Source organism: Carcharodon carcharias, chromosome 20, assembly GCF_017639515.1.
Source record: "Carcharodon carcharias isolate sCarCar2 chromosome 20, sCarCar2.pri, whole genome shotgun sequence".
Taxonomy (NCBI): domain Eukaryota; kingdom Metazoa; phylum Chordata; class Chondrichthyes; order Lamniformes; family Lamnidae; genus Carcharodon; species Carcharodon carcharias.
This window is the reverse complement of record NC_054486.1, coordinates 10155670-10169133: the sequence shown is the minus strand read 5'-3', so window position 1 is coordinate 10169133 and position 13464 is coordinate 10155670. Positions and strand designations below refer to the sequence as shown.

Here is a 13464-nt window from a genome sequence, read left to right as displayed (position 1 = left end):
TAATGTTCATCCCAGCTCTCTTTCACCCTTGCACAGTGTATATTCTAACTTGGTTTTGATTCCTGACACCCGTAGACACCGACAAGGTTTGATGTGTCACCATTGTGAATTATCCTCAAAGTTTCTGTCATTTTTGCCCATTTTTGTATGTTTAAGGAAACCACACATTTTATAAACCAGTCATATCGCATCGAATCAGAAATCTGGTACCACTGCAATACACGCCTTGAAAAATAGAATATCAGGAGCATGCTGAGCTGAATTTTCCCCCAATCGGGCGTTATAGTAGCAGAAAATGGTGCAAAATGGGTTGATGAGGGCCGTCACTATTTTTCCACCTCAATACCCATTTCCCTGCCCGGAATCCACAAGGACACCGCTTGCCATCCTTTGCCTTTGTGCTGTATGCTCCGTTTCTTAGGGACAGATCGCTCCACATCAGCACTGGTGGGCTCTCTTTCAGTAGTTGGGATCTCCCCCAGGGAAAATGTGTTTGGGATATGGAGGGAGGTGGTTAGGGGGAGGGGAGGAGGATGCCACAACCCTTTCTGCTACTGCCCTATCAAGAGAAACCAGCCCTGAAACATCAGGGGGAAAAGGCCTTTGAATTTTTTCTTGCAGTATCCATTTATTATCAACAATTCAATGAGCTCGTTTATAATAGCAGTTTATTTGCCCAGATCAGCATTTGAAATTAATGCTCATTTTCTGAGCTATATTGCTGAGCTCTAAAGGCTAATAAGAACAAAAATACAAAAGCAAAATACCACAGATGCTGGTATTTAACTATCTTCTTGTTGAGTTGAATGCACTTTATTCTGAGGTTTCAAATGTTATTCATAAACCAACCTCGTGGTTGACATCATCATCCAAAACTCTTGTTAATTAAACTGAAATCGTCCCTCAATTCTGGGCATTTACTCTTCCATACCTAACCTAAATCAACGGTGAATAATGGAATGAAAGTTTTACTTGGTGGCGAGGATTGCATTGCGTAGAAATTCATTTTGATGATTTCATTGCCTTGATTTGATTTGTGCCATGCAAGTCGTGTCGTTCTTGTCAGTGTTCTATTTCAACAATGTAAGCTTTGAAAATCATGCAGTTCTAATACTGTCGCTGGACTAGTAGTCCAGAGATCCAGGCTAATGCTCGGGGGATGTGGATTCAAATCCCGCCATGGCAGCTGGTGGAATTTGAATTCAGCTAATAAATCTGGATTGTGAAGCTAGCCGCAATGGCGGTAATGATGAAACTGTCATCGATTGTCGTAAAAACCCATCTGGTTCACTAATGCCCTTTAGGACCGGGAATCTGCCACCCTTACCTGGTCTGGCCTACATGTGACCCTAGACCCACAGCAATGTGGTTGAGTCTTAGCTGCCGTCTGAAATGGCCTAAGAAGCCACTAAATTCAAGGGCATGGACAACAAATGCTGGCCTTGCCAGTGATGCTCACATCCCATGAAAGATTTTTTTAAAAAGAGATTACTTCAAATCCAATGCCAATCAGAACCTCTCTTCTAGGTATTTTGCATTTGCACAAGTATTTCCTAATTTTTATGAGAACTGTATATCTATTCTGTACTACTCTGTCCTGAACCATGAAGCAACTTGACTGCCCTCTTTGTCCATCTGCTCTCTTCATGGCCCCCCAGATTCTTTCATTGCAGCATCTTCCAGATGTATCATCGCGCTAGGGTCATACTGACTTGCTGAGTGAGCCTGGCATTTTCAATTTTTGTTTCCAGTAATGTGCTTGAATTCCTCATGCCAATGTAGCACTGTACTAAACCACTGGAATATTATGAGCCTGGACGGATGGTTCCGGAGTGATCATTTGTACCCTCTTAAACCTTGGGGAGGTGGTGGCTTAAGGTATTGTCACTGGACTAGTATTTCAGATCAAAAACAAAAATACCTGGAAAAACTCCAGGTCTGACAGCATCTGCGGAGAGGGATACAGTTGACGTTTCGAGTCTATATGACCCTTCATCAGTATTTCAGAGACCCAGGGTAATGCTTTGGGGACTCAGGTTCAAATCCCACCATGGTAGATGGTGAAATTTGAATTCAATAAAAAAAATCTGGAATTAAAAATCTCACGATGACCATGAAACCATTGTCAATTGTTGTAAAAACCCATCTGGTTCATTAATGTCCTTTAGGGAAGGAAATCTGCCATCTTTACCTGGTCTGGCCTACGTGTGACTCCAGACCCACAGCAATGTTGCTGACTCTTAACTGCCCTCTGAGCAAGGGCAGTTAGGGATGGGCAATAAATGCTGGCCTAGCCAGTGATGCCCACATCCTATGAACGAATAAAAAAAAAGTGATCCATTCATCTATTGTTCCATAATTCAATCTAATATTAATTAATTCTCTAAACACAACTGAAGTAAAGTTTTCTTTTGCCTGTGTGTGTGTGCAGTTGGCCATAGTTTTGTGCTTCACCTTGGCAATAGTGGCCTAGAATTTATGGTACAAATAAAAGTGAGGCTATCAGTGTTACCATTATTAAGGAGTAAATTGGACAGCAACTTTCAGTGCCCATAGATGTGCAGTTCAATGTGGAAATCAGGAACTTGCTGTCCCAGTTGTCCTGCTCTTCCACATTTCATTACAGTTGTAACTCACCAAGAGCTCGGCAATAAAATACATGAAGGGCATGAAGTTACTGTACTTCCCCACGAAGCACCCCCTAAAATGCCGGAAAAAGTTATGGCTTGGCCATTGGTGTATAGGTGAATTTTTAACACTGCTAAGTCTTAATTACTCCAAACTCCCTGACTGATGCTGCAAGTTTACTGCCACAAGTATGGAGTCTTATTCTTTCAGCTTTTAATTATTGTTGGAGATTTTAAAAAATAATTTATTTTTTTTAAATAAGCTTTTTTCTTTGTCTCTTATTGCTCATGCTTAATCCCATTTTCCCCTCTTTATTTTGCTTCCTGTACATGTTTTGACATTGAATTAAAGATTCTAATCTACACTTCTTGGTTTAGTCTCCATGGGGCCGAATTATCCCGGCTCTCTAATGTCGGACTTGGAGGCAGAGGGAGTGGGAATGGCTTCCTGACGCGTTACCACCACTGGGGATGTTTCTCATGGACCAGCACGGGCTCCAACCAGTGGCCCGCACAACAGGTGCGGCGGCCAATTAAGCCGATTATGGACCCAATTATGTCTGATTTTGCAGCTGCGTCAGCATTATTCCACTGGCGGAATAGCCTCCCATTTGGCTTCGATGTCAGGGTCCCGAAACCCGTGGAAAAACTCTGCCCTGCCTGTCTCAGTAGGGATTCTTGAGCCTGGTTGGAGAGACATGAAGTGGCTTTCCCTTTTCATATAGATCCCAGATCCCCTGTAAAGTGCACTATGCTGTATCAGGCTCCCTATGACTGTACGTTGCTGCTAAACAGCTCGCAAAAGGTCCGTGGGCAGCTTTAAATGTAACAAGCTACAAAACCTGGGCCTTTTTTCATATACAACATGCGCTGCACCCCACACAGCATGGAGCCACAGATAGGGAGGTGAGCATTTACAAATATAAAGCCTTTCTCTTTTTCTTCTTCTCCCTCCATTCTTCTGACACTTAAATCCTGTTCGCCACGTCTTCAGTCTATCTCTAGATATCCTGCCCCTGTGATACATACTCCCTGTGCCTGGGCCAAAGCACATGAAATGATGTGAGCTCAGCCGAGTTGACAAAATGCATGCCCTACAAAACTATCCGACTGGCAAAGTGGCAAGGCCAGATTGTAGCTCTGGAGTGAACTGCATTTTGAGGGAAGTAGGCAGTGTGACAGGAAGGAGCATTTTTAAAAAGTCTTTGAACAACATACCTGGAAATGAGGCTGCACTTCATTTGCTTAGATCATCATTTGAAATTAATGCTCATTTTCTGAGCGATATTGCTGAGCTCTAACGGCTAATAAAGAGCAAAAATACAAAAGCAGTATATTGTAGATGCTGGTATTTGACTATCTTCTTGTGAGTTAAATGCACTTTATTCTGAGGTTTCAAATGTTATTCATAAATCAACCTCATGGTTGACACCATCATCCAAAACTCTTATTTAAACTGAAATCATCCCTCAATTCTGGGCCCTTACCATTTCATACCTTGCCTAAATCAATAGTGAGTAATGGAATGGGGGTTTTGCTTGGTGGTGAGAATAGCATTGTTTAGAAACTGTGTGTGGTACTTTCTAAAAAGCTGGTTTTGATGTCAGTGATAAGGTTCTATCAACTAGGGATCAATGTTGTTATGGTTACCAAAAGAAGGAAATCATTGTCCTTACTGAAAAAATAACAACCGATGCTAGTTGGAACAGACTGGTGTACTGATCTGTTCCATGATATGGCAAATACCTAGGCTGTGATATGTTTAAAAATAATGTTAGCAACTTTTCAAGTCTAATTGTTGCAAATAATGGTTCAGAAATCCACACAAGCATTAACGTTTTTAAGCCATCTTCATACTTAACACGTGTCGTGACCTTAGAAAACATTACAGGCAGCAAAAGGTCAACTGTTTCTTTCTTTATGCAGCAAATAGGGTCTCTAATTGGAAGACAAATCCCTTTTTGTAAAATGGAACTGTAACTTTCCAGTTTGCACCCAGGGAATGGTAACATAATGGTAATGTAAGAAGACTAGTGATCCAGAGGCACAGAATAATACTTCGGGCGGAACCTTGTGGAAGCAATGGAGGCTGCCGGCCGAAAAGCCAGTGAGAGCTCCATGTTGCCTCTTTTTGGGAGGGCCCGCCACATCTTTTTTCACTTGGGGCACTTGACAGGACAGCCGGACCCCGGAGGTGGTAGTTCCGCCCACTTAAGAGCTGCCGGCCAGTCAAGGGCCAGCACCTATTGAATGGCAGCACCACCAAGGAGGTGGTTGGTGGCTGCTACCAGGACAACACCCACCCAAGGCCCAGTTTCATTGCTGGATCGCAGGCCAGCGCAGCGCTGCAGGAGTTCCTCAGGTTGGTGTCATAGGCCCAACTGTTTTCAGCTGCTTCATCAGTGTCCTTCCCTCCGTCATAAGATCAGAAGCGGGAATATTTTGCTGATAATTGTACAATGTTCAATACCACTTGAAACTCCTCAGACACTGGAGCAGTCCTTTCTCATGTGCAGAAGGGTCTGGACAACATTTGGCTTGGGCTGATAAGTGGCAAGTAATGTTCATGCCACACAAGTATCAGGCAATGATCATCTCTAACAGGAGAGAATATATCCATTTTCCCTTAATGTTGAACGGTGTCACCATGGCTGGATCTCCCACCATCAACAGGTCACCATTGACCAGAAACTTAATTCAAACAGTCATATAAATATTGCTACAAGAGCAAGTCAGAGGCAGGGTTTTCTGTGGAGAGTAACTCACCTCCTGACTTCCCAGAGCCTATCCATAGTCTACTAGATGCAAGGTGGGAATATGAGGGAATACTCTGCACTTGCCTGGATGAGTGCAGCTCCAACAACACTCAAGAAGCTCGACACCATCCAGGACAAAGCAGCCTGTTTGATTGGCACCCCATGCACCACCTTCAACACCTACTCCCTCCACCACTAACACACAGTGGCAGCAGTGTGTACCGTCTACAAGATGCACTGCAGGAACTCACCAAGGCTCCTTTGACAGCACCTTCCAAACCTGAGAACTCTACCATCTAGAAGGACAAAGGCAGCAGATGCATGGGAACACTACCACCTGCAAGTTCCCCTCCAAGCCACTCACCATCCTGACTTAGAAATATATCGCTGTTCCTCCACTGTCGCCAGATCAAAATCCTGGAAGTCCTTTCCTCACAGCATTTTGGGTGTACCTACACCACATGGACTGCAGTGGTTCAGGGAGGCAGCATCACTTGCTCATGGGCAATTAGGTATGGAAAATGTATGCTGGCCAGTGACACATCCCATGAATGAATTTTTGAAAATCAAAGTTAGGTTTACTGTGCCTTTCACAATATTTATATTTTACAGAGGAATTAAACAAGGGCTAACATGGTGTTAAACTGCTGTCTGAATTTCCCTCACAAGCCACTCTGTTGTATCACACCACTGCAAAGAATAAAACCAAACCAATCACATGGCTGAAAACATGGACATCAATCAGGGCACCATCCCGGCACAGCCAGCTCGTTGCACCCTGTCAAATCATTCTTCCTAACATCTGACAACAAATGTCAAAATTTGTTTCATAAACTAGTCAAGAAGTAGCCTGACCTCGTCATATGCATGGAATACAGCAAACATCCCAGACTCTTCCATCACCATCCCTGAGTATGTCTTATCCCACCAATAGGGCAGACCCAGCAATGGTAGAGGAACAATGATGTATAAACGAGGCAGCCTGGCCCTGGGAGTCTTTAACATTGATTCCATTAAGTCTCAAGGTTTCAAGTTAAACATGAGCAAAAAAAAAACAACTGACTGCTGATCACCATCTACCACCCTCTCTCAGCTGATGAATAAATACTCATCCATGTTTAACACCATTTGGAGGAAGCATTGAGGATACACATTGCACTCTGGGTGGGGGACCTCAGTGTCCATCATCAAGAGTGGCTAAGTAGTGCCACTACTGATTGAGCTGGCCAAGTCCTGAAGGATATAGCTACCATACTGGGTCTGTGGCATGTACTGACTGAACCAACATGAGAGAAAAATCTGCTGTTGTCTTCTTGACCAATCTGCCTGTCATAGTTGTATCTGTCCACATCAGCATTGGCAGGAGTGATCACCCCCACAGTTTTTGTGGAGACTAAGTCCCATCTGTCACACTGCAGATACCATCCATCATGTCATATGGTACCATCAGTAATTGTAATAGATTAGGAACGTATCTTGTAGTTCAAAACTTGGTATCCATGAGGAATTGTGGCCCCATCAGCAGAGGCAGAATTGTGTACCTCCAGTATCAGCATATCCCTCACTTCTCATTCACCATCAAGCCAGGTGACCATAACCTGGTTCAATAAAGAATGCAGAGGAACATGTGGGAGAAGCAGTATATGTCTCTGGAAATGAAGTATGCATCTGCAGATGGTTATAACACAGAACTAATTTCATGCTAAACAGCCAGAGCAGCAAGCTGTGGACAGGACAACGTAATACCCCAACCAAGAGATATGGTCAAAGCTCTACAGCTCTGCCACATCCTGTTACAAATGGTGATGGACAATTAAGCAACTAATCTGAGGCACCATGAATGTCCCCGTCTTCAACAGGAGCAGAACCCAGTGCACGAGTGTCAAAAACAAGGTTGAAGCATTTGCTGCAGCTACACTTGGCCAGAGGTGCTGAGGGGCTGATTTTCTAGACCACCCCCTGAATCCTCCATCGACACAGGTATCAGTCATCAGCCAATTTGATTTGTTCCATCACATCCAGAAACAGCTAAATTCAGTGGGACACAGAAAAGTCTATGGGCCCCATGAAGATGGTGGCGTTCTGGAAGCAGGCTAGCCTGAGCTACATTCAGTACTCTCGAATCTGCGCTCAAGTGGTGAGGGCTGCCCTAAAGCCCCAGTACCAAGCAGAGGCAAAGAAAGCGGCCGATGTACGTGTTAAACTCAACAAGCTGAAAGAGACCTGAGCGGCTTCCACAGACCTGAGCTTTTGAATATGGGAACTCTTTGATCCATCGTCCCGAAAGCTGCAATTGCAAATCCGTTTGAAGACTGTGTTGGCAAAACTGACCAAATGCTAATTTGAAATATGGATCTTATTTAAAAAAATGAAACAGCTTCGCAGCATTAGTACTGAAGACTTATTCACTGGAGTGATTTATGACCCTAGCCAAGTGGTTTAAGTAAAGTTACAACACAGATTTGTGGAAAATTGCACAAGTACGCCTGTCCACAAACAACAAGACAAAGCCCAGCCCATTCAATTACTAACCCAGCCAACTGATGGAAGGGGTCATTATAGCGCCTTCAAACAGCACCAATATGTTGAGGGAAACGGGTGAGGAGTGAGGGGGCTTCTGGCCTCAGACCAACCACCCTTAAGGGAGTGAATTTAGGGTTAAGAATGAAGTGAATGAAGCAGAGCAAGGAAAAGGTAAGCTATAAGGATTGGGTGGGTAATTTAAAGGGGAAGGGATCAAGATAGTGCTGGGTGTTAGGGGCTGGAAGGAAGGAGGCAGGCTCATGAGATGGTGAGGGAGTTATGGACATGGTGGGAGTGAGGGGCTGGGAGGAACCATGAGTGACTGGGGCTGACATTAGGAGCCACTGAGGGCCACGTTTTCCCTGTAAACCAATTCCAGTTCCAAATACATCCTGCAGCATTTGGGGACTCTCTTCCCTGCCAAGGCCATGTCACCCAAAGGATACAAAGGAAAAGGACAACAGGGGAAAAGCAGAAGAGGACAAAGTGAGAATAAGATGAAGAGAGAGAAGTGAGAGAGAGAGAAAGAAGCAGGAGAGAGACAAAGAGAAACAGCAAAACAAAAACATCAGGAACAGATAATACAGATGCATGGTCCTATTTAACACATGCAAGATCAGTTGGTAATATACTAACTATTTTATGGCTGTGCTCTCCTCCTGTCAGCTTTTTGCATTATGAATACCAATGCCTGTATTTATAGAAAATAGAAACATAGAAAATAGGAGCAGGAGTAGGTCATTCAGCCCCTCGAGCCTGCCCTGCCATTCAATATGATCATGGCTGTTCCTCTACCTCATTGCCATACTTGTGCTCTCTCCCCATATCCCTTGATGCCTTTAAAGTCTCGAAATCTATCTATTTCCTCCTTAAATATATTCAGTCACTTGACCGTCACAGCCTTCTGTGGTAGAAAATTCCACAGGTTCGCCACCCTCTGACTGAAGAAGTTTCTCCTCATCTCAGTCCTAAATGGCCTACCCCATATCCTGAGATTGTGACCCCCTGTTCTAGGCCCCCCAGCCAGAGGAAACATCATTTCTGCATCCAGTCTGTCCAGGCCTGTCAAAATTTTATACATTTCAATGAGATCCCCTCTCATTCTTCTAAACTCCAGTGAATAAAGATCTAGTCAACCCTCCTCATACGACAATCTTGCCATCCCAGGAATCAGGCTGGTGAACCTTCGCTGCACTCCCTCTACGGCAAGTATATTCTTTCTTGGGTATGGAAATCAAAGCTGCACACGATACTCGAGGTGTGCTCTCACCGAGACCCTGTATAGCTTCAGTAAGACACCCTTGCTTCTACACTCAAGTCCCCTCTCAATAAAGGCCAACTGCCTTCTGAACTGCTTGCTGTACCTGCATGCTTGCTTTCAGTGATTGTTGTACAAGGATACCCAGGTCCCTTTATACATCAACATTTCCCAATCTATCACCCTTTAAATAATATTCTGCCATTCTGTTTTTCCTATCAAAGTGAATAACTTCACACTTATCCACGTTATACTGCATCTGCCATGTATTTGCCCACTCCCTCAACTTGCCTAAATTGTCTTGAAGCCTCTTAACATTCTCCTCACCACTGACCTTCCCACCAAGTACCAAGTCATCAGCGAACTTGGAAATATTACATTTGGTTCCCTCATCTAAATCATTGATGTATATTGTGACTAGCTGGGGCCCAAGCACTGATCCCTGCGGTACTGTTTGCTACTCCTTTGTAACCTAGCTGTGCAGTAAAATCTGCCAATGGCAGCATTGCAGCAGAAGGGAAACAAAATTGGGCAGTGAGGCCTACGCTGCATGCTCACTTAAAGCTATAATTCCTTCCATAATTCACTCCATCACGACTGCAGCTCCCACACAAGTGAAGTGGGGGGCAGGGCTGAACTTCCTTTAAGTTTGTCTCCAATTCACCAGTCTTACTGGAGATCTTTGGTACAGTCTGCTGCAAGGTAGAAATTGTCCCACGGCTGTGATATGTTCAAGTGGAGGGAGAGGACCTAGAAAACACTTCCATTTCAGTCCAAATAATGAATTTGCCTTCTCTCAGTCTCTGTCTCACCTGAAGCCTAAAAATGAGTTTTGTTTCCTCTTCCGTGCTCTTGTCCCTCTTTAAATACTCCAGCTCTTCAGCTGCTCTATTCCTGCTTTAACTGTAAATAATGATATTAAATCAATACTCTCTGAACATGAGCACCAAGTATATGACTTTAACATTGGAATGAAATTACAATTTTGCTCTTTGGTCCAATTATCCCCAGCCCTTTAGCCCCATTCCATTTGAGCATGACATAGTATGATCCCTGGAAAGGCAACTGTTGATTTATTGATAAAAGGATTGAAAATAAATTCAACAGATGTTCATTCTGTGAGCGTGGGAATTTGTTTGGGATTTAACTCATAGCTATACATCAGTTTCATGTTGATGTGCAACCATAAGCACCTTTCTGCATGGATGCAATGCGGCAGTGCAACTTCAGAAACTAAAATGAATATGAAATTGTTTCCAAATTGTGAAAGTGCTTCTGGCTAATCAGAAAACATCTATGCTGACCTCACGTAACTCTGTAAACCAAATGCCTGGAAAGTTGCACTTTAAAATGCACTTCAGACACTGAAGCAGTCCATGCTGATGACTGTAAAATGTTCAGCACCATTCTCAACTCCTCAGATACTGAAGCAGTCCATATCCAAATGCAGCAAGACCTGGACAATATCCAGGCTTGGGCTAACAACTGGCAAGTAACATACGTGCCACACAAGTGCCAAGCAATGACCATCTCCAATGAGAAAGAATCTGATCATTTTCCCTTGACATTCAATTGCATTACCATTGCAGAATCCCCCACTATCAATATCCTGGGAGTTACCATTGACCAGCAACTGAACTAGGCTAGACATATAAATACAGTGGCTACAAGAGCAGGTCAGAGGCTCAGAATCCTGTGGTGAGTAACTCACCTCCTGACTCTCCAAAGCTTGTACACCATCTACAAGGCACAAGTCAGGAGTATGATGGAATATTGTCCGCTTGCCTGGATGAGTGCAGCTGCAACAACACTCAAGAAGCTTGACACCATCCAGAACAAAGCAGCCCACTTGATTAACACCCCATCCACAAACGTTCACTCCCTCCATTACCAATGCACAGTGGCAGCAGTGTGTACCATCTACAAGATGCACTGCAGGAACTTGCCAAGCCTCCTTAGACAGCACCTTCCAAACCCAGAATCACTACCATCTAGAAGGACAAGGGCAGCAGATAGATGGGAACACCACCACCTGGAAGTTCCCTTCCAAGCCACTCACCATCCTGACTTGGAAATATATCACTGTTCCTTCACTGTCGCTGGGTCAAAATCCTGGAACTCCCTCCCTAACAGCTCTGTGGGTGTACCTACACCACATGGACTGCAGCAGTTCAAGAAGGCAGCTCACCACCACCTTCACAAGGGGCAATTAGGGATGGGCAATAAATGCTGGTCTAGCCAGCGATATTCACATCCCATGAATGAAAAAAACAGTCCGCTGTTCTTGACGCAACCTTTTAGCAATTTTTTTTACAAATAGTTCCGCATGTGCAATATTAAACTCTCACTGTTTGCCAATGAATCATTCAAGTAAAATAGAATTCCATAGAGTTTTGCCCCTGTATTAATATAATTCAGATCGTGTGTTATAATTGCTATACAGTTTGGCTCATCAAAATTGTAATGGATTACAGTCTGTTCCAAACTGACATTGCTTTTGAATGTCTGTTGAGATGGGAGTCAGTAGTAAGAAGGTGGAATGGCAGTAGAGAGCACTGAAACACAGGAGCAAACCATGACCAACAATTCGGAGATCCCTGGAGTCATGATAATCCCTGCATAACAGAACAACATTGTCTAGTTATGAAATCACAATTTACTGCTCATTATCCTATAAAATGGACAAAACAATTTGCAGTAATGTTATAGCATTATCTGGAGTACTTTCCTCCTTTCTGGCAAAGCCGCTTGGCTGATTTCGCACCATTCTAGATTGTGAGTGGAAGTGTCAAAGAGTATTCTTGATCCCAGAGGTAAACACTACAAAAATCTTATAATAAACTTGGATATATGCTTGTTACTGATGTCTTTTAAAGTACAAAGAGCCTGGTTCAATATAGATCTGGTTCAAACATTGGGCATAAATACATTTTACTGATTTATTAATGTACTAAAGTCATGGAATTGTTGGCTAATCATTTAACTATGTCTCTGCTTTACAGAGAGCTCAGATGGAAGAACTGGCAAAGATACACAAATATTATGAAAAGTCAAAAGACGATGAAGTAAAGCTCCTGGATAAGCCAGAGCAGTAAGCAATTTATTTTTGCTATACTAGTTAAAACAGCATTGGCGGATCTGAAATAAAAACTGTAAGTGCTGAAAACTGGCAGCATCTGTGGAGAGAGAAACAGAGTTAACTTTTCGAGTTCAATATGGCTCTTCTTCGAAACTAGGAGAATCTGTGCTTCCAGCAGGGAGCTGCATTCTTTTTTTTTCATTCATGCAATAGGGGAGTCACTGGCTAGGCCAGCATTTATTGCTCATACCTAACTGCCCTTGCTCAGAGGGCATTTAAGATTCAAGCACATTGCTGTGGGTCTGGAGTCACATGTAGGCCAGACCAGGTGAGGACAGCAGATTTCCTTCCCTAAGGGATATTGGTCATAGGGAGCATGGGTTAGAGAGACTACAATATTGTTAACACCATCTCCTATCTGTGCTCCATGCAATAAAGCTTCTGCACTGGACTAACAGAATCATAGCTTGTATGTGATCCTCAATTGTATACAAATAAGATCGCTCCTGCCCGTTTCCATGTTTTCTAGCAAAATAAGAACAATATATAATAATCATTGCACACCAATTGATCGATATCCAGTTATTCAAGATGTTGTGGAAAAACCTTGTTAAGCCCCAATTAATTCCCCAAACATTGCACATTGTTCTCATGACAGGAAAGATTGGATAAAGGGATTAATTTGCTCATCATGAAGAATATTTCCTTAAGAAATTATCAGACATTTAATATACTGGTAACTTGTTTTAACACTACAATTGATTTTAGTATCAGCTTGTTTACCTTTCGAAGTCTAAGCTTATCTTGACGCCAAATACATATTTAATTATTTGTTATGCCATGTATTTTCAATTATTGTCTAATTCCTGCCACAAACAAACCCTATTATTGTTTACTAATTATTCTGCATTGATTAGACCAGCTTGACAATGGGCCATTTACAATGGATAATTTGGAGTTTAAAATGATCTCAACTGGAACCAGTTGGCGTTACGCTCCCTCTTGTGCGAAGTAATCATCACTTTAACTATGTTGAAATTCAATATTTAATTTTTGACTGACTGCTTTCAAAGAACAAAACAAGGAAAAAAACAAGTTGTACCCTTATTTGTCTACTTCATTGCCCTTAGTTACCTGGGGGTGATCAACAAATCACACGTGAAAGAGAGACCGTATAGCTCCGGTTGAAATGGTCTTAGATTGACAAGCATTCTGTGAGAC

The 13464-nt window shown here is 43.0% G+C and overlaps 2 protein-coding genes across 4 annotated transcripts in view; both read left to right on the top strand.

The window, feature by feature from the left end:
- The window catches only part of fmn1 (formin 1), a 377136-nt gene that overhangs the window by 202624 nt on the left and 161048 nt on the right, over positions 1–13464 (top strand). For all 3 annotated transcript variants that reach the window (XM_041214614.1, XM_041214615.1, XM_041214617.1), the window contains one exon: positions 12167–12255. In XM_041214614.1, the coding sequence (XP_041070548.1) occupies positions 12167–12255 (89 nt within the window). The remainder of the gene's footprint in view (positions 1–12166; positions 12256–13464) is intronic.
- LOC121292526 (ATP synthase subunit epsilon-like protein, mitochondrial) lies at positions 7455–7610 on the top strand. Its single transcript, XM_041214618.1, has one exon. It carries the CDS (start codon positions 7455–7457, stop codon positions 7608–7610), a length of 156 nt encoding a protein of 51 aa, XP_041070552.1.